The 20383-nt window shown below is 39.4% G+C and overlaps 2 protein-coding genes across 7 annotated transcripts in view; one reads left to right on the forward strand and one right to left on the reverse strand.

The window, feature by feature from the left end:
* IFT140 (intraflagellar transport 140) overlaps nt 1-20383 on the reverse strand; it is a 91904-nt gene that overhangs the window by 20572 nt on the left and 50949 nt on the right. The window lies entirely within an intron of this gene.
* Nucleotides 1-20383, forward strand: part of TMEM204 (transmembrane protein 204) — a 31811-nt gene that overhangs the window by 2154 nt on the left and 9274 nt on the right. For both annotated transcript variants that reach the window (XR_012044886.1, XM_072877798.1), the window contains exon 2: nt 14821-14976. Coding sequence is in view for 1 of the 2 variants with exons in the window: in XM_072877798.1 (XP_072733899.1) it covers nt 14821-14976 (156 nt within the window). In the remaining variant the exon portion in view is untranslated. The remainder of the gene's footprint in view (nt 1-14820; nt 14977-20383) is intronic.

Below are 20383 nucleotides of genomic sequence, written 5' to 3' on the forward strand. Positions count from 1 at the left end.
TGAGCAGCAGTGCCTCGGGGGCTCTTCGTTCAGCCAAATCAATGCTTTAACTGCATCCTTCAAAGAACTGAATTTAACAGAACAAATGTCTATAAAGTTCATGCCTTGACAGACACTAGGATTTTCCAGAGATTTTAACAGTGCTCATAAACAGCTCTGGTGCCTCTGAAGGATGGTAGCATTAGTAACATAAGTGACTTCATATTTCAAACCATGGGGAAAAAAAAAAAAAAAAAAATCTATCTGGAGAAAGAGCAAAATGCCCTGCTCCTCCTCAGTCTCTTATATCCCTCTGGAGACGAAAACAAAGAAATATGAGAGGAACTTCTTTTTAAAAAATGCTTTCAATGTGGACCCATTCCATATCATGTTTTCCAACAAAATTGTGCAGTAACATTTTTTGTACATTTGCTAATATTAAACCTGCATGACCCACAAACATAACACTTCTAAACTGTTATAAAGCCCTAAACCTAACTTTCAATTTTTTTTAACTGAAAGAACTTTTGTAATGACAAATAATTATAAAAAGGATTAGACCATTGAAAAAGTTCCTTGATAATGTATTTGCAACTTCATCACTGGAGTCACTGCCCCAAATAATATTTATAAGCCATGTTCTAACTTGAAAAACATGCATACCATTCATGAATTTTAAAAGGACATGTTCTATATTCAACAGCTAGAATGAGCTCCTGCATACTGAATTTGGCTCCTGGAGCATTTTAAACACACAAACTCGTATTTCTTGCTGTGCACAGGTCAGATGATGGGTGGTGCTATAAAGAGGGGCACAGATGTATCAGTTTCATGGCAGAATTGTATAGGCAGCAATTTCTTATGTCAAATAGAAGCAAAATGTGATAGAAAATTTTAAAATTTCAAAGTAATAATTATGGCATGATCAAATCCCCAGAAGAATTCTCTAACAAACACTCTTAAAAATTCGAATTTAAAGGAGGACTTTGAAGCCCAATGACTCAATTTGTATAGGAATAAAGCATCCATGCAGTATTTAATCTGGGAGCAAATAGTAAGCAAAAGGCCAATTCTGAACCTTTATAAAGCATTTAAAAGAAAATCTCACCTCTGCAGCTGTGCCGTGACAAACTAAGGAGGAAACAAATCTGTTGCACATATTTTTAAGACAAATATGTTTCCATGGATTGTACACATAGTCAATACGAGCCTGATTCTGCATCCATGCTTTTGTCATTTTAAAGAATTTCTCTAATAAGAAATCACACGTTATTTTAGCAATATATATGGCAATCCTAATTTGTCAGTTGTAGATAAATCACAAACGTGTGTGTGTATATATGTACATAGATTTATTTATGTATACACATAGAAGTTATTTATCTCACAGTTCAACAGGAACATCTGTAAAACCGTTGAAAATTTGCTTTTCCATATACTGATGACTTCTGTACAAGTAGCATGTAAATAACAGCCAACTAAATGCACTACTCTAAGCAGGCTCGCTCACTGGCAGAGAGAAGCACATTCTTAAAACCTATTTTTCACTGACTTTCACTGCCTGCTCTTTCTCCCATTAGAAATCATTGGCAAAGCTCCTTTTCAGGGGACACAAAGCTGGGGTGGGTTTTTTTCCCCCTTGTCATGTACACAGCTCAAGCAAAATTATTTGCAATAAAAATTATGGAAGTAGCTCATTGTGTCAGGACTTGCACGTGCTTAAACTAAAAATAAACTACAGCGAACTGAAACAATAATTGAAGTTTTGCATATTTTGGGTAAAAGTCATAGTAAATGATGTGTCAAAAGATCGTGCAGGGAATGAACAGAAAAAGTCAATGTGATGGAGCATGTCTGCCAAAAGCCTCTCTGGAATCGCAAAGTCAAATTCCATACCAAATACCTCTCTGACCCAATTCCCCACTAACAGGACATCTGTGTGAATTATTTCACCATAACAGAAACCACTGGAGCAAGAGAAAAACTAAAGTGTTTTGCATTCAAATCCTATGTGATGCATCAAGGATATTAAAGTGTCAGTAAAGGACCGCAGGTATAAATACCAAGTAACATAAAAGACAAGGGGAGATTACAGATGCTGCAGCAAAGAGATACCATGAGAAAAAAAAGATTAGAAATGGGAAAAAAAGAAATCTGGGGACAGGAGTAAATGATATTAAAAATATTATATGGAAACTAAGCATCTCAATGTGAACTATTTCAACAAGACACAACACAAGAAACATGGATGACGTTGGTCCTAGGGGAAACCACCTCAACTCTGTTCTTCAAGCTCAAGCCTCACTGCTCCTGGAAGTGGGAGATCTCAGACCCTTCCATCTGTCTTTATGCACTTCTTTCTTTCTCACCTCGCTGTGCAGTCCTGCACCCTTCTTTGAACCGGCTGTGATGCTAAAAATCTTCTCTGAGACAGTTCAAATGACTAACAGCAAGAAAATACCCAGGTTTGGACTGGAAGGTTGGGGGGTGGGGTGGGTTTTTGTGTGGTTATTTTTCTGTTGGATTAAGCAGTGGTATCAGGAGTCTAACAAGTACTGCTTCTAGCACAAGCTGAGTGATTCAAGTGTGATGACGGGTGAGATAGTTTGTTGCCACTAAAAGGGAGCTATCAGATCTGAAATCTTTGCTTATGCTGAGAATCAGAACCCAGTTATGAGGACACCAATCAAAGTTTTTCTAACGTGGACAAACCACTAGACAATACAAACTTGAAGGCTTCACTAAGAACTCAGATAGCACATCCCCTCTTCAAAACACTTCAAGGAAACCTACCTGGGTAGCCTAACTGTCCTGTCATCTGAGTGTGGGCAAAGAAATTTGCCAGAGGTTATGGAGATGCAGTTTCAAAGCTGTTGCAAAATTTTGGAAGATTATGCTCTTGTCTGCATCTCTTAACCCTTCAAAAAAACCCCACATGTAGTAGAAGTACACTTAGTAAGATCTTGGGTAGGACAGCATGTCTTGAGCACTCAATACTCAGCTTTGTGCCCACTTAACGCATGAGCAGACACAGCATACCAAGCGACGCAGCATCACACAGGGACACATAAGCTACCTTGAGTAGCGAGAACACGTAGCTACACCACCAGTGATGCCCTCTCAGAGCAAACCAGATGTGCTCAAATCCACCGTTACCTACGTCCTGGCCCAGCACCAGGCCAGTAATACTGCGTTGCACTGTGTGAACACACCAGATTACTTGGAATCAGCTTAGATATTTTTAACCACACTGCACAGTACAAATACGCCCTTAAGTCCTACTGTGCTAAAAGGCTATCTCTGGGTGGACAGATGGAGCTGATTTATTCATTAGCAGAGGTCACAGTCTGTCCCTTTTTGTCTAAAGAACATTATGAACAGTGTGGAAACACAGGAATAGGGAGGGGTTTAAAAAGATAGAAAAACCTTGGTCGGCTCTTCAGGGCTCCAGAAGACATAATGAAAATCCCAACAGTGGGAAGCACGTATCAACTACAGATGCCCAGAGCAAGATAGGCTCTCGTTAACTGTAGTTCTTACAAGGAAGTATAACCAGCACCAGGGAGAGGCACAGTATCATGAGCGACTACAGGACTGCCATAGGGACCAAATATAAACACCTGTGCAGCCTAAATGTATGATTTATGCAAACACATGTACACTGTGAAATAAGGTGGCTGAGGCAGGATGCTGCTCAGTGTGGGAATAAGGAGCTGACGTTTGCTTGCAGAGGCAACAGTTCACGTGAGTGCCCATGTCCACTGTATTTACACAAATTTCCAATGTCCACAAATTTCTCTGATATTTGGCTGGATGGAAGCCAGGCTGGAGCAAGCAGCTGAGCATGTTGTAGACACATGTTACTTTTTCAACATATACAGGTCAAGAAAGGAGGCCCGCTGCGTTTGGAGAAGACAGGAACTACCATCAGATTAAAAAAATTATTGTATACATGGTTGCCTGGTAAACTGCTCAGGCTGTTACACAGAGATGGAGGCAGTGCATACAGCTGGCAGCTCAGGGCTTGTGATTTCCCCTCCTAACATCTGCAATCTGATCAATATTTAAATAAGTGAAATTACTAATTTAACAGTAGAGGCCAATGGAGGTGAATTGTAAGAGGTCTGGCTCTTCAAATTAGAGTGAATGCTCATTTTAATGTGGATTTTACTATGCTGTGTACTTATTTTGGAAGAGTTCAAAACTTTTTGGGATTCAGGATAGAAAAACGAACCTAATATATATTTCAATACCGTACCTTCAACATGTGTTGCACAGAAATACTATCAGAGAAAACAATGTTTGATTACTCTTACTATCGAGACTTTGAATTCAGTTAAAGCATTAAGAGTGAAAATGGCTATGGAGCTTTTGAAAATTTCAGATTACATGCATTTATTACAGCCACCAGCACAGAATACCCTACTGATGCTTATAAACAGGCAAACCATAGTATGTAGACAACTAACATCTCAACAGGAACTATGTAACAGCCTTGTCTTTTAAAATTTATCACTGTCTAGAAGTGTTCTCAATGTTGAGTTTGAAAGGTTCCCATCATTTAACCATAAGCACTTGTTTATGTTGAAAATAGTTGATGTAGTTATGTCTTCACTCCAAAAGTAACTGAAGCTGTTAAAAAAAAAACAACCAACCAACCACACTCTTCTCTCCCCAAACAAGATCTGTATGCCTTTCAAACTAAATATTCAAATATGAAGTTTCACACTCAGATGAGCTCAATCATAAAGTTCCAAAATACATAAAGGGGTGGAAGATTTCACCAGTTTGTCACATCAGAACATTCTTCTAATTGTGCCAAAATAGATTGGTTTCTCCCCCCGCCCCCCCCTTTTTTAAAATTATTATTTTTAAGTGAAAAAGCATAAACTGCATACTTCAGAAAGCTACCCAGGAGATGAAACCAAGCAAAATAAGTGACTGTTCTCATTTTTAAGATATCCATCCAGCAACAGAACATATTGAGGACTCCTTGTAGCTGAAAGCTATATGGCTGCTTACGGAGATTTAAAAAGAAAAGAGAGAGGGAGAGACTTTCCTTTTCAGGATAAAGTCCTGTCCTTACAATAAGACATGCAAACAACATCCTCATGTGGAAAGGGAACAAACTGATGAAGAAAAAACTAGATTCAGACCTGTTTCACTTTTAAGAAATTAGTGTATATTCAGACCATCAAAATATATCTGTAGCAAAGAGGCAGTGCTTTAATTAAAGCATGCAAAGGTGCACTTACATACTGCCAGCATTTGGTTTAGTTTGTTTCACAAATACCTTTAAAGTGTTTCAATATATTTCCTAATTCATACTCGAAAAAACAGCTCAAGAGATTAACAACACAAATACCACAAATTTAAATCAACAGAAGAAATGAAATGTCCAAAGACTTCATAAATAGAGCACAAGTTTAGGAGGCGTAGCATGATGCTGTCAATAAATACTTACAGTGATTCTATTTATTGTCCTGGAAAATATTTGCAAAATATTGGATAAATATTTGCAAAATATATTTCTATCTTAACTATTTTAACAGTAAGTGCTGAATCTCCTAAATCTTTGTTGTAAAATGAAGCATAGTTGTACTTCGCATTTTCATAGTGCTCTTGATATTCAAGGCACAGGTCCAGCTGATTTCCATGTCAGCTGCAGAGACCGTTTCTGCACATCTGATCTTTGCTGACATCCAAAACAAAAGGAACACAAAATTAGTTGCCAAAAGTTCGGCTAAAGTGGATTTTTTTTTTAATTATAAAGAAGGATTTCTTCTAAAATTATTTATTAATACAGAATTCAGTTCTCCAGGTTGGAACTCAACTTCATTAACAGCAAGACCATAAGTAAGAGTTAGCAAGACAGGAGTCAAATAGAGAGCCGGTCTGAACAGCATCACTTCAGCTTTTTTGCAAAGCACTCTTTCATGTGTTGAATGAATCAGAGCTCCCATAAAAAAACAGTATAAGCCTATTTAGGTTAAAGTGTACTATTCTGGCTTTTCCCAATGTTTGGATGCTTCGCTTTGCATTTCTGAAGTCCCTATAATGTGGTTTTTAAAAATGACTCCAAAAGACTGAAAAAGTAGAACTCTGCTATATGAAACCATGTACTAGGCCCAGCCTGAATCATGGGCAGGCTTCAAACCTTCAAGTTAATGCACAGGCATAACTGTTACTTATTTTCCAAATGGCTTAGTAACTGGGGCAGGAATGAGAAGCTGCCCAGCGAGTGCTCAGAGCTTGGACAGAACGAACTCCCTGCTCTCTGCTTTTGAGTGTCTGGTACCACAGTGGCTGGATGAACACATGCAAAGGCTGTAGTCAATATTGTGGCATATCCACTGCTCTGTGACAGCAGAGTCGTGTGACAAACATGCCTAGCACTGCTGGGCTTTCAGAGGATTTAGTTGTCAGCTATGGTTCTGTTAAGGCAGTGCATACTAAGACTTCTCAAACTACTTACTGGAGTGAATATTAATAGAACAGCAGGAGATGCATCCCTTATCTCACAATAACACCTCAGCAAAACATCAAGTTCCAGAGGAAAACTGTGTACTGTTAGAATCTCTTGATTATATTAGAGAAAATCTAATTACTGACCTAGTTAGATTAAACTTTAACAGCAGAATATGATCTCAGCCTGCAGACACCCAGCCCAAGAAGGTGAAGTTTAGCAAAAAGTTACAAGCAACTGAAAACAGGTTCTTACAAAGTAAGTGAAGCAACTTAAGCATAAGAAGCATTACCAGTTCTGTCCATAATTATTTAGAAACCTCTATTTCAGAAACACAACCATTTATCCTCCTTTCCAGAATAAAGTCACATATGAACATTAAGCATTTATGAAGACAATCAGGTATATCTCAGAATGTATACTCAATAATTCACTGAATAAGTAATCAATAAATAAACCCAAGAACCATAAAAAGGAAAGAGCACCGATAAAATACTTTTTTTAAAAAAAAAAATTCCTTTCATTGCAAACATAGCAACCATTGAATTCCTCCTATAAAGTCTGACTTTTTATATTGACAGTGAAAAAAGGTTAACAACTGAGTAATATTTAAAAAGCAAGTCAATGATGAAAAGGTATTACACTCAGAACCCTAGTTGGTTGGGAAAATTTTTAAAATCGATACCTAAAAGGGTAACTTTTGGTTAAAAGAAAACTGAAGTTAAACACAACTAAAATAGTTGTTTAACACCAAAACAATCAATAGAAACAAGGAAGCAAAATTCCTTAGGAGATTTAAAGTATGGATAAACTGATGGATGTAATCAACTTAGCAGCAGCCTAAGGTGGTACTATCCTTCAGCTAAGCATAACGAATTCCTGCCCATCTAATTACAAAGTTTAAATAGCATTTTTTACATGTAACACATTTTGTGTCCCACAGTGGGGATATGGTAACAGCATGCTCACAGTCAGCTCCTGCAGCTTAGATGACAGGCAGGAAATTGTGAAGCCATGGTGAGATGTTCAGAGCCAGTACTGCTCCTATACAGTGAGTAAATGCTTGGTCACTAGACTCTTCCCAGGGCTGGTAACTTAAGTTACAGAAGCTGGACTTAAGTTTGCACTAAACTTTTTGTTCACCAGAAGTGGTATTTCTCAGGGGAAGTTTTAGATAAATATTAAAATATCTTGGGCCATTAGTTTCCTTCATACACACTCTGTGCTTTAATCGGTCAAAAGCTTGAATTCCCAGCTATGATTGTTTTTTCCCCTATATGCAGACAGCAAAGGGGAAGAAAACCTCACATTTTAAGTAATTAGCATAATCTGATTTTTCAGTGAGATCATCCTTCCTCATTATCCCAAAACACTGCAAATTACTCTCCGATATGACTAACCTACTTCTGCAAAGCACAGATCAGTCCTGGGGCTGTCACGGAACATAACAAAACAAAATTGCTGCTTGCAAATAACAAAATCAAATCAACATTTCTATTCCAGATGGATACATCTGGTCTAGGAAGTGAGCAAGACAAGAAGGAATTTGAATTGGTCTCATCCCTGGAGTTTGGGTTTTGACCCTTGACTGATCACTGTTTTAAACAAAGCGGAATTCATTAGCCAGTACCCCAGCTGTACAAGAGACCCAGCTGGATACCCTGTCCATGAATTAACTACTTCTCAGGGTAAACTGGGATCAAGATGGGCTTCCAGAAGGAAAAAGTCAAAGAGACTAGCATTTTATATTGATGAACAACGGCTCCTTAGAGCAGAGCTTTGGAGCCATTCCATGTCTACCCCTTTCCAGTTCTCGACAGCCAAGTCACATCTTAAGGGAGGTGAAGGAAAGGTATGTAAAAAGCAGAGATATACTCTGGATTGCCATCCCGCCTTCACCTATGTCAGACACGCACGAAAGAATAAACACCTTCTGCAGTGTGCAGTTCTGTTCTGCTGGAAGCATCCACCTCTAGCTATAGAAAACTCCTTTCACAGTTAAAACTTCAGGGGACAGGTGACATTAACAATAACAAGTTCAAAACAAAAAAAGTGGGACATCCAAAATACAAAATACCTATGCTATGACAGTCTTAGACAACAGATTCTAGAAGCTAATGGTTAACACAAATGCCACCAGTAATTGTGCAGACATTATAATCATTATGAACCTCTTGTTTTTACAAATTGTGGCTAACATAAATCATTCTGCAAAAGTTGATGAAGTCTGCAATGGTGACAGAAAGTTACAATGGGATCATGGCTATTGTAAATGAAGCAGAAATGTCTGAAATGGTTGAACAGATGATCCTAAAGTCATGTAATTATGAAGTCTATAGAAAACATATCAGAATGGACTGAAGCTGGCTGAGGAATTTCTGGTTTACATATAATTTAAAATAGCAACAGGCAGAGTAAAAGAGCACACAGGTAAACACTAAATTTCACAGCTCTTACAAAAATTATATTGCAGCCAATTTTATAAGAGATGAGAAATATTTATTCCTGGATCGAGCATTCATTCAAGCAGGAAGAGAGCTTTGTGGCCTGGCCTTCCTCAACATGATTTACATCTTCAATATCTTTGGGTACAGGCTCTGAAGAAATGCTTTGAAATTGCACACTCAATTCCCTTTCTTGATCAGTGTGGTCCATTGGTTGTCCTCAATAAAAGGAGGCCAGAGCTGCTTTCCACAACTACCACCTTTTGGGGTAGTAGGTTTCATGTTGCAGAAGCTCAGCTTAGGGTTGCGTATGTACAAAATAGAATTACCATGTGCTGAGTTGACAACATGCAAAGTTACAAAAGTTACATGCAAAGTTATGAGTAAGAAAGCATAGTCATCTGCAGAGTGGCACTTTCAGGCTGAATACAATTAACAAGCTCCACTGCAAGAAGAATGGCGTTCATAAGAGTTACACATTATTAAGTTTGACTTTTTCCCCTGCTGAGGAAAAGGAATCATTACAATTCTAGAATAAAACCAAAAGATGACAGATGATACATTAAACCATCTAGAATAAAACAACAATATCCGAATATGAAATATGGAAGGGTATTCAATTCTTGTAATACCTTATTCCATAAAAATAACTGTCTTCACATTTAATGAAATCATACTAGCTGCTTCCTCCTTATGCTACTTATCATCATCCTGTTGTGGTTCCAACCTGGACCATGTGTGACCTTCTTTTCAGTTAAAAGAAGCAGCTACGCAAAATATCAGTTGCATTTCTACATCTCTCTGAACAGTGTAGTGTATTAGGCAAATAAACATCCCTAAGTCTGCAGTTCTTATAAACAGCAGTAAAGATCATCAGTGTTACACATCCAGTGCTACTGCACTCTCCAATTGCAAGAGGACAGCAATATATTCCAGTTGTTACACTTGACTTAAGGCTCATTCTGTAAGGAAATACTCCATCTGCTTCTCATACAAATTTTTAGAACATATACGATGTTCTGCTTTTAACAAGCCTTGGCTAGAGAACTTAAGAATAGTTTGTGGTGTGTCTAAAAATTAGATGGACTGTCTTGGTCTTCTGTGGGGTTTTTTTCGTTTGTTTTAAATGTGTAGGGGTTTTTCTATATCCTTAAACGTTAGTTATTCAAAGTTATTCTTTAGTTATTCAAAGACTAAATTATTACAAATTCTGTTGGAATTCAATTGAGTCACAGTCATAAACTTACTATTTTTAGTATGCTAGATATAAAATCGCCTATGGCAAAGCCAAAAGAATTTATAATACAGTTAAGTGTTAAAAAGAAGTCATGAATAACAGTGAAGGCAAAAATTTGGTGTTTGTTTCTATGTCAAGGGGTAGTATGTATTTCTGGGATAAGCTTCAGAGAGTATATAACAACATAGGCTTTTTTTTTAAGCTCATACATACTATATACAGATAAGGCAACAGAACTCATTATGGTTGTAAACCAACTGTTTTTTTAATTTGACACTACAGATAGCTCTGTCGACAAATTAAAGTACTTTAATAATAATGGCTGCAAGCCTCCTCTTTACTTAGTACATTTCTCCTTTGAAAGTCATTGCTATCTCTTCAGCAAGCACTGGTCCTCAAAGTATTACAGAAGTCCATTTCAGAGGAAAACCAGAACACTCCAAATGCTCAAAGTTTTACTGATATTTACAAAGCTCAGGCATCTGAATATGATTCTGTTATCAGCCAACATGCTTCATGACCTGTAAGCGTTCAATGTGGCAAGAGATCTAAATGCTCCCAATGCTAGAAAGCATGACTCTGCAAGTTAAACACAAAATCTTTGAGCAAACTATTTTTTTGAGTGAAACAACCTTCCTCTCTGGTCAGAGATGAACTCACTAGGAAAAACCAGAAATACTAAGTATGTTATCTTCTTAACATTTTATTCCATGTTAAGAAGTTTAAGGGACTATGGTTCTTAACTAACTCTTTCAGATACAATACCATATTTTATTAAATTTTAATTAAATCATGAGTTGTTACTTAGAACACTGGAAGCTAAAGATAACCTATGAGGGGAAAATAAAGGATAACTCATTTTTATGGCTCACAAATGTAGACCAGACTCAACGATTACCACAATGAAGTTTACTCTTGCTTGTTTATATCATTTCGTTTTCTGCACTTCCTCTCAGTCTCCTTGGAAGATCAGGAATCAAATTCTGGTGGTCAGTGCACCCAGTAAACATACAACCATTTAAGTCACTTTTGAAAATCTGGTGATTATTCATGTCTAGAGTCTTTCCTTTTCTAATGTATGCCAACTTAAACACTGAGCTGCTTCTGTTTCAGAATAGCAACAACATATTAGCAAAAGATGTTGAACTGGCACAATGATATTTACAATTCCCACCTTTTGCTAGAGAGGAAGGAAAAGGATGAAAACAGGACATCCATCAGGTTAACAGGAAAAGTAGGAAAAAAGCCGCACTAAAAGTACCCAACTTTGTAATGAATATATTCCATTCAGTAGCCAGCTGGAAGACACATTTTAATTACGTTTCTAGCCAAGACTCCAGATATCTATGTCTGTAATAATTTCTGCATTTGTTCTTTATATTTAATATAGAATCACAGATTATCGAGTTGGAAGGGACCCATAAGGATCATCAAGTCCAACTCCCTGCTCCTCGTAGGACTACCTAAAAGTAAAACATATGACTAAGCGTGTCATCCATACACTCCTTGAACTCTGAAAGGCTTGGTGCTGTGACCACTTCCCTGGGAAGCCCGTTCCAGGGACTGACCACCCTCTCAGTGAAGAACCTTTTCCTAACATCCAGTCTGAACTTCCCCTGACACAGCTTCATTCCATTTCCTCGTGTCCTATCGCTGGTCACCAGAGAGAGGAGATCAGCACCTCCCCCTCCACTGCCCCCCTTGAGGAAGCTGTAGACTGCAATGAGGTCACCCCTCAGCGATGGGGTCACCCCTCAGCCTTCTGTTCTCCAAGCTGAACAAGCCAAGTGACCTCAGCCACTTCTCATAAGTCTTGCCCTCGAGGCCTTTCACCATCCTGGTCGCCCTCCTCTGGACACACTCATAGTTGGATGTCCTTCTTGTATTGAGGCACCCAAAACTGCACATGGTACTCGAGGTGGGGCCGCACCAGTGCACTGTAGAGTGGGACAGTGACCTCCCTCAGCTGGCTAGCTATGGTGTGCTTGATGCACCCCAGGACACGGTTGGCCCTTTTGGCTGCCAGGGCACACCGTTGACTCATATTCAACTTGCCATCAACCAAACCCCCAGATCTCTTTCTGCAGGGCTGCTCTCCAGCCTCTCGTCCCCCAGTTTGTACGTATAACCAGGATTACCCCGTCCCAGGTGGAGAATCTGGCACTTGCTCTTGTTAAATTTCATATGCTTGGTGATTGCCCAGCTCTCTAGCCTATCCAGATCTCTCTGTAAGGCCTCTCTACCCTTGCGGAAGTCCACAGCTCCTCCTAGTTTAGTATTGTCAGCAAACTTACTTAATGTACATTCGATTCCTGCATCCAGATCATTTATAAAAACATTAAAGAGCACTGGCCCTAAAATTGAACCCTGGGGAACCCCACTGGTGACTGGCCGCCAGCCTGATGTAACCCCATTTGCATTAACTCTTTGAGCCCGACCCATCAGCCAGTTGCTTACCCAACGTACGATGGACTTGTCTAGCAGTGTGCTGGACAGTTTATCCAGAAGGATACTGTGAGAGACAGTATCAAAAGCTTTGCTAAAATCCAAAACCACCACATCTATTGGCTTCCCTTGGTCAACTAGATGACTGACCTTGTCACAAAAGGAAATCAAGCTGGTTAAGCAGGACGCTCCCCTCATGAACCCATGCTGGCTATGGCCAATGACTGCATTGTCTCTTTTTCAGTAACTCCCAGAATAACCTTCTCCATAATTTTACCAGGCACTGAAGTGAGACTGACAGGCCTGTAATTACCAGGGTCTTCCTTCATACCCTTCTTGAAAACTGGGATAACATTTGCCAGCTTCCAGTCAACTGGGACCTCTCCAGACTCCCAAGACCATTGAAAAATAACGGAGACAGGTCCTGTGATGACATCAGCTTCCAGTACCTGGGGATGAATCCCATCAGGCCCCATAGATTTATGCGCATCCAACTGGAGTAGCAAGTCTCAAACAAGTTCAGGGTCAGCTGGGAGTTTATCATCCCCCCAGTCACGGTGTTCCAACACAGGGCTCCGGAGGTCCCAGGGCCCATCATCAATGTTAAAGACAGGCGAAGATGGCATTAAACATCTCCACTTTGTCTATGTCCCTATTTGTGAGGTGACCAACATCATCAGTGTTATCTCTGATCCTCCTTTTGCTGTTAACATATTTTAAAAAGCCGTTTTTGTTGTCCTTCACAGTGCTGGCTGGCTTGAACTCTAATCAAGCTTTGGCCGCACAAATTTTCTCCCTACAGTGGCAAACAGCATCCCTGTAGGCCTCCTGTGTCACCTGTCCTTGCTTCCAATGTCCATACACTTTCCTTTTCCACCTAAAAAGATCCCTGGCTCAGCCAAGCCGGCCTTCTGCCCCACTTGCATGACTTCCAACACTTTGGAATTGCCTGCTCCTGCGCTCTTAAGAGATGGCTCTTAAAAAGTGACCAGCATTCATGGACCCCAATACCTTCTAAAGCAGATTCCCAAGGGACCTTACTAACTAGCTCCTTCAGCAGCCCAAAGTCAGCTCTTCCCATATCCAGGGTCAAATTTTGCTGGCAGTTTTTCTCCTATCACCAACTATTTGAAACCCAGCTACTTTGTGGTCACTGTGACCAAGCCAGCCACCCATCATCACTTTGCCCACAAACTACAAATCTAGGAGGGCACCTTTCCTAGTCAGCTCCCTCAGTACCTGCACCAAGAAGTTATCTTTAACATGCTTCAGAAATTTCCTGGACCTGTTTGTGTCCGCTGTACAATATTCCCAGTTGATGTCTGGGAAGTTAAAATAATCCATAAGGCCAAGGGCAGTTGAATAGAGATATCCCTTAATTCCTTGTAGAATAATTCATCGTGTTGTAGTCCTGGCTGGGTGGTCAATAGTAGACTCCCATAACAACATCCACTAATATATATAGAGATATGAACTAATATATATATATGTATAAATAAAAAAGGAACTTTTTACTTATACATGTAAATTATGCCATAACACATCATTCGGAACTGCCAAGCATTGACATCTTCATTATAACCATTTCCCTCATTACACAGATAGAAATATAAGGATCTTTCCAGTGCATCCAAAAGATTAATAAATGTTAAAAGGAGGAAAAGTTAAGAATTCTCTATACAAAGCTCCCTTAAGCCAATAAGATGTTAGCATTAACATGCACATGATGTTTTCTAGGACAAGACAGATGAACTAGGTGAAAAAGAAATTCAGGTTGTTACAGATTTGTCTTTGGGATAATCTTTATTTTAGGGCCTTAAAAACCTATTTATGAACTAAGGTTCCATTTCAGTCAGTGCCACATAAATGCAAAACACACACCATTCCTACCCCAAACAATTCTGGCTACTAATTATAGGTAGAATCTTCATAGGGCAAAAGTCAAGCACCTCCAGCAGGTCATCCTGGGAAATTAGCTGCTTGTTTCATACAAGATTGTTTTGCACTGAAGCAATAGTTACGGGATGCTGTGTAACTAAAGGAAAGATTCAATACACATCCTAAAGAAAATCTTTTCTTAATCAGACCACGGGGAATGCAGTTAGAGCAAGGGACTGCTGGGAGTAGGAATAGTGTCCGAGAATCATTTTCTATGCACTGACAAATTTTACGTACCTGCTCAGCCAGGATTTTCCTTTTCCTAATTTTATATCATTTTAACGTTATGCTTACTTCTTATGTTTCCCTAGTGCAGTTTGACATGATGCGTGCTTGTAACCTCATCGCCACTGTTGCTCTGACTGCTGGCCAGCTCATCTTCGTCCTGGGCCTGATGGAGCTACCTATCATTTCTCAGGATACCCAGTGGTGGGAGGAGGCCATAGCTGCCGTGTTCCAACTTGCCAGTAAGTCCACTTCTTTTTACTGATGGAAAAATACTTAGTCTCTATTAAATCCACGTGGAAGAGTTTCTTACTTTATCAATCTTTCAAGTGACAAAGAATAGCAAAAAGGCCTAAATCTAAAAGTAAGCTCGTTGTCCTTTAAAAGCTCTCCCCATGAGATTCTGCAGTACATGAATAGAAGCTTTTATCTTGGATATATCAGAATGAGTCTTCTGCCAACCAAGTAAAACAAACCTTTATTATTTCCTATGAAACCAGGAAGGCAAACATGAAAGAAATAAACTGGATGCAATATAATCCCACAATTTAGGAGGACAATATACACCAAAGGAAGTGTTTGAAAGCAGAGCAGAACAGCCGAGCAAATTTTTGAAGTCTTACTGAAACATGATTATTTGCTTTTAGCTAACTGAATTTTACTCAGTGCCCATCAGCTGGAATTTGACAGACAGACACATCTGCAATCTAGCAAAGAAAGCTGAAGTCAATTCATAACATTGACTGCTATAAATAAAATTCCCACAGTAATTCTCATGGACACAGACTGTATACAGAAATGAGTGAGAAAAGAAGGAAATGGTTTTATCACAATTCCATATTGACAGCAGTGGCAACAAACTGTAAACATTTTGCAATAATACTTTATGTAGTAAAGAAAGGTAAGTCACTCAGTATTCATTACACCAAGAGTCCAATCCTATAAAATATCCATGCTGTCATTAATGGAGTTATAACATTCAGGCTGCTTACAAGATTGGATTAAAAACGTATCATTATTATTAATGTAATCAACAGGTTATAATAAAGTAACACCATTTTATTTAAAATTTTAGTTTCAATTTTAAAAACTCAGAATATTTAGAATGGTATAAACCTACTGAGACCTCAGGATCAGAATCTAGGTCATTTAAATACGGTCCTCACAGCAATAAACACCCATTAAGGATGATGAACCTGAAATCCAAACAGGAGGAGACTGGAGAGGTTCTGTAACTCTCAAAGCATCTGGTCCAGCTTCCAGGTGTAGTGAGACTTTCAAGCACCAGTCAATGCTATCAAGAAACAAGATATATAGCCTTGCCATAACAAGACCTCCCTATAGCCTCTTCATGCACACCATGGTCTTTGTAACTCTGGATACCTTCTGGATAGTTCTCCCTGATCATTGGTGTGATGCCTGCTTTACTCTCCCTCCCATCCTCCCCAAAACTCAACATGTCTGTTTTTCCCAGAGAGGAAATGCATTCTGGCCCTGTTTAGATGTGTTGTTTCATTGACAAACAGCACAGGGGACAGCCGTGTGCCTTTCTTCTATCAAGGCTGCTAATTTTAGACTAGGCTTCCCCCCCCCCCCCCTTTTTTTTTTCCTGTGCTGGAGTCTGTTTTAAACACAGTCAGAGAGAGACTGAAGGGCGCCAGGATATCCCGACACAGGAGAAGGAAATGCCTGCTATTACCTGTTATGCAAGCTGAACCTTGAAATCCCCAGTGTTGGGAGGGGAGAGGGGAGGAAAGCCAGAGTCAGAATGATTAACAAAACACTAATGAGAATGGCTGAAGAAGCTGTTGAATCAAGGAGTTCATCTGCCTGCCTGTGTTCAAAAGGTGTGAAGAGATGGATCTGGCAGCTCCTGACAGTTACAAAGACAGACATTGCGCTATATGAATCAAAGGTCTCCCATCTGCAGAAATAACTCTATGACTTTGGTGGCTATCCCTGACCGCCTTCCCCATTCTCCTTTGCAGTTATGCCATGCTCTCCTTCACCGTCATCAGATTGTTTTCTGCCTTGCAGTCAGTAACATGATACTCATTTTACATCTCATTATCTTAATGAAAGTTTTATGTTTAAACAAATTCCTTCCTGATATCCAGAACAACCAGCTGAAGTCTTCTGGAATGTATACTTTTGAAAAAAGAGGAGTTGTCATACCTGCCATTATCCCAATATAATATAGACTTCTTGGAGACCTCCCTAGTTTTCCAGCGCAGCGGTACATCAGCTGCTGACTACCTGGGTAATCAAGGGTCTGCACTCACAGGACAGGCAGTTCAGAGTACAGCTTGCACTGACAAAAGAGGCTGTTTCCTCTTTCACAGAACCCAACATGTGCTCTGTAATGTTGAGCCACTCAGACTGGCCACAAAAATCAGCCCTGTCCACCAAATTCCCTGAATTGGGCCCAGGCGACAGCATTTTATACATTATGACTGAAATATCTTTAATAGCAGACAAAAACACGTGCAAACTGTGAGCAAGTCCAGCATTTCTGTTGCTCTGATGAAGGATTGCTGCTACGTTTTGAGACCAAGATTTCTTTATTGAAGGGGAGGAAAGCAGCCACCCCTTATCCTATAAGCCACAGGTAATACTCAGCCTCTGAGCCTCCACTCTGAGATGGTAACCTCTCATCTATTTTCAAACTCAAGTAGCAATATTAGGCAAAAACATTGGAACAGTGGATACAAAGCTTGTATTTAAAAGCACTTTATCCATGCAAAATAGCCCAAGAGAAATTGCTGTGAAGCTCTCTCCTACTTCATTGTAAGGGTTAAAGCCAAGTACTTTAGGCCAGACAGATCATTTGCATGAGAACAGCAAGCAACATTTAAGAATATACACACTTAGATCTTATTAAATATCTCTTGAGTACTGGCTGGGTAATTTCTATTTATTACACTTTCAAATATGTTACTGAAAACACAAGCACCCACCTCCCTTTTTTTCCTTCTCAAAATCCAGATGATCTGGAGAATTGTTCTGCAACTGCTCATCCTGTCAGTAATTTCAGAAAAAATTCTCTTGAATCATGTCCCCTCCAATTCCAACTTCTGTTTGATCTCTAACTTTCATCCTGGAATATTCCAACAAGTGCTGAAGAGAACTGCAATGGTCACTGGTAGAATGAAGTCTAATATTATGGAGGAAGGCTTGAGTATATGGCTCAGAATCGTGAAGTCAACCTACAATTTACTTATTTTTAGTCAGAGTTTACCCACTGAAACATTATGTGTGGGTTTCATTAGAGTTTTCTGAGGTCTGAACAAAAGTCCTTTTTGTTTTAGAAAACTAAATGTACTAAGTATTATCTTCCAAACCCTATCACAAGTTCAAATCAACCATCTCTGATCCCACTAGAGCTTGCGATGACTCCAGGCTCCACCGCTTTTTCACTTCTGCCACTTGCACAAGCATTTGACAGTCATTCAAAAAGGATGGACCTCTGACAGAAAATAAAGCCCCAGGAAACAAAGAGGAAGGAAAGAAGAGAGGAAACAGCATTGCTCCTGGGACAGCAACGGGATTCACACAGCTCCAAAGCCCCGCAACCTCACACCTCCCAGTTAACAGGAAAGCGAGCTGTTTGCTTTGGAAAAGGCAAGTGGTGAAAATGGAACCAGTGTTGTATGTGGAATTTTGTGTCAATGCTCAGAAATTTCCCTCTAGAGGGTTTTGGGTTTTATGTTTTTTTTCCAAGGAACTGTTACAAACTCAGCGTGCTGAATATAGGATGGATAACAGAGCTGACAGAAGAGCAGTTAGAAAGGGAAATCCATACTAACAGGATAGGGAATCAAGAGCACTTCAGAGAATATTAAACTACTACAAGCAGTAACCTGCTAGACTGGATCAGACCTTAAGGAACTCTAGCCAAGTCTCCGATCTTGTACAACGATGATTATCACAGACTTTAGAGTGAAATGTTAGAAACATAGTGGGGAAAATCCAGGATAAAATATCCCTTACAATAGATTTCACCCTGGTTTCTGAAAGTCCAAGATTGGAGTAAACCTGAATCATAATGATTAATATTCTTGCCAATCCGTTTTCAGCATTGCATTACTTTAATACATAACATCCTGAAGATTAAAAAGTTTTGTGTTCCTACTGAGCTTGTAATTTACAGCCAAATAAATTACAATATCACCTCTCTCAAATTTCAAGCATTGCATTCCAGCTTTTCCTACTGTGTTTTTCTGCTGATGGTGTATTTCACTTCAGACCTCTAACGCATCACAGGAAATCTGAGTTCACACATACTCTCATCTCTGTGCTATTAAACCTAAATCAAACAATTGTTAGACCATTTACCGTCTCTCCTTTCTGGGTACTACAACTTTAGATTGGTTGATACCCAGAAAATCTTAATGCAGAACAGACCAGCAAAGCAGCCACTGGAGAATATAGCTGAAGATATTCTTGATAGCAATGTGATCCTGATTTCTGTATTACTTCCTTCCACCTTTTTCCTTCACAACACCCTCAAGCCAGATCTGTTCTAAGATGAAATCTATGGAGCTGTAAACCTAATACTTCCTGAAAAGGAAGCAAATAAATGAGACACTGTAAATAATCTAAAAATCATAACAAAGAGAGAGAACCTGACTGCTTGAGTTGTGCTACATGTTTTCATTATTTCTCATTTTTATTTCACCTCAGTGCCAAACTTGCACGTTCTTTATGTGGACTGCAAACCTCACAATAAAATGATCTTGTTTTCACACGTTTGCAAAATGAACCACATTTGCAAAGATCTTAAAATATGGAAGCCTATCCCACTTATTTTGACTGAAATGGTTCATGTAAGCAGCTGAACCAGCGAACTGGAAAGGGCAGTAGCTCACAAGAAGCATGTTGAACTCTTCAACTGGTGTAACTGCAGCAGGGAGATCTGCGTATATTCTTCATGTCTAAATACTGATATGGGTAGGAGGCGATTTGTTGTAGCATCTCAATGTCAAGGGCACGTATTCTGATTAGAAATATGGTAACAAATATATTAGCAGGTAAATATCATTTGGCTACACAAGTATAAGGAACATGTTTTATGACAGACACAGAGTTAGAAATCATGCAGTAATGCAGAAAGAAGCGTGTGAAATGAAAAGTTCTTCAACTCAAATACTCACTGTATTGCTTATGAGCATGCATACTACATATAGAGATGTCTCCTAAAAAAAATTTCAAACTGAGTTGCCCAGCTAGATCCACAGTTATGCAACTCTTACCCTTTGATGCATCAGGAGATGGACAGAGCACTTGAAAAATGGAAGACGACGACCACTGGAACTTCCAGGAGGATAATTTGTCAATGACTGCTTCTCTCTGCACAAGTTGTTTTTGCTCAGGCTGACCAGAGCTCTCACCTGTGTCTGATATGAAGTTTACTGCAATCAAAAGCAGAGCTTTCATTGACTCCAGCTGCCTCTGAATCCAAGGTGCCAAGCAATGTTTGCAGCTGACTTTCAGTGTGAAAGTCTGCACATTTATCCTTATTTAAACAGCTGCCCAACAGCAATTATGTCTAATATGAATGCTTTTCAACCTTCAGTTCAAGGACTGGCATAATTTCTAAGGAAACCTCCAAAACGTAACCAAGAAAAGTAAGTTCACTGTCAGTAGACC

The sequence above is a fragment of the Ciconia boyciana genome, chromosome 13, assembly GCF_034638445.1.
Source record: "Ciconia boyciana chromosome 13, ASM3463844v1, whole genome shotgun sequence".
Classification (NCBI taxonomy): Eukaryota; Metazoa; Chordata; class Aves; order Ciconiiformes; family Ciconiidae; genus Ciconia; species Ciconia boyciana.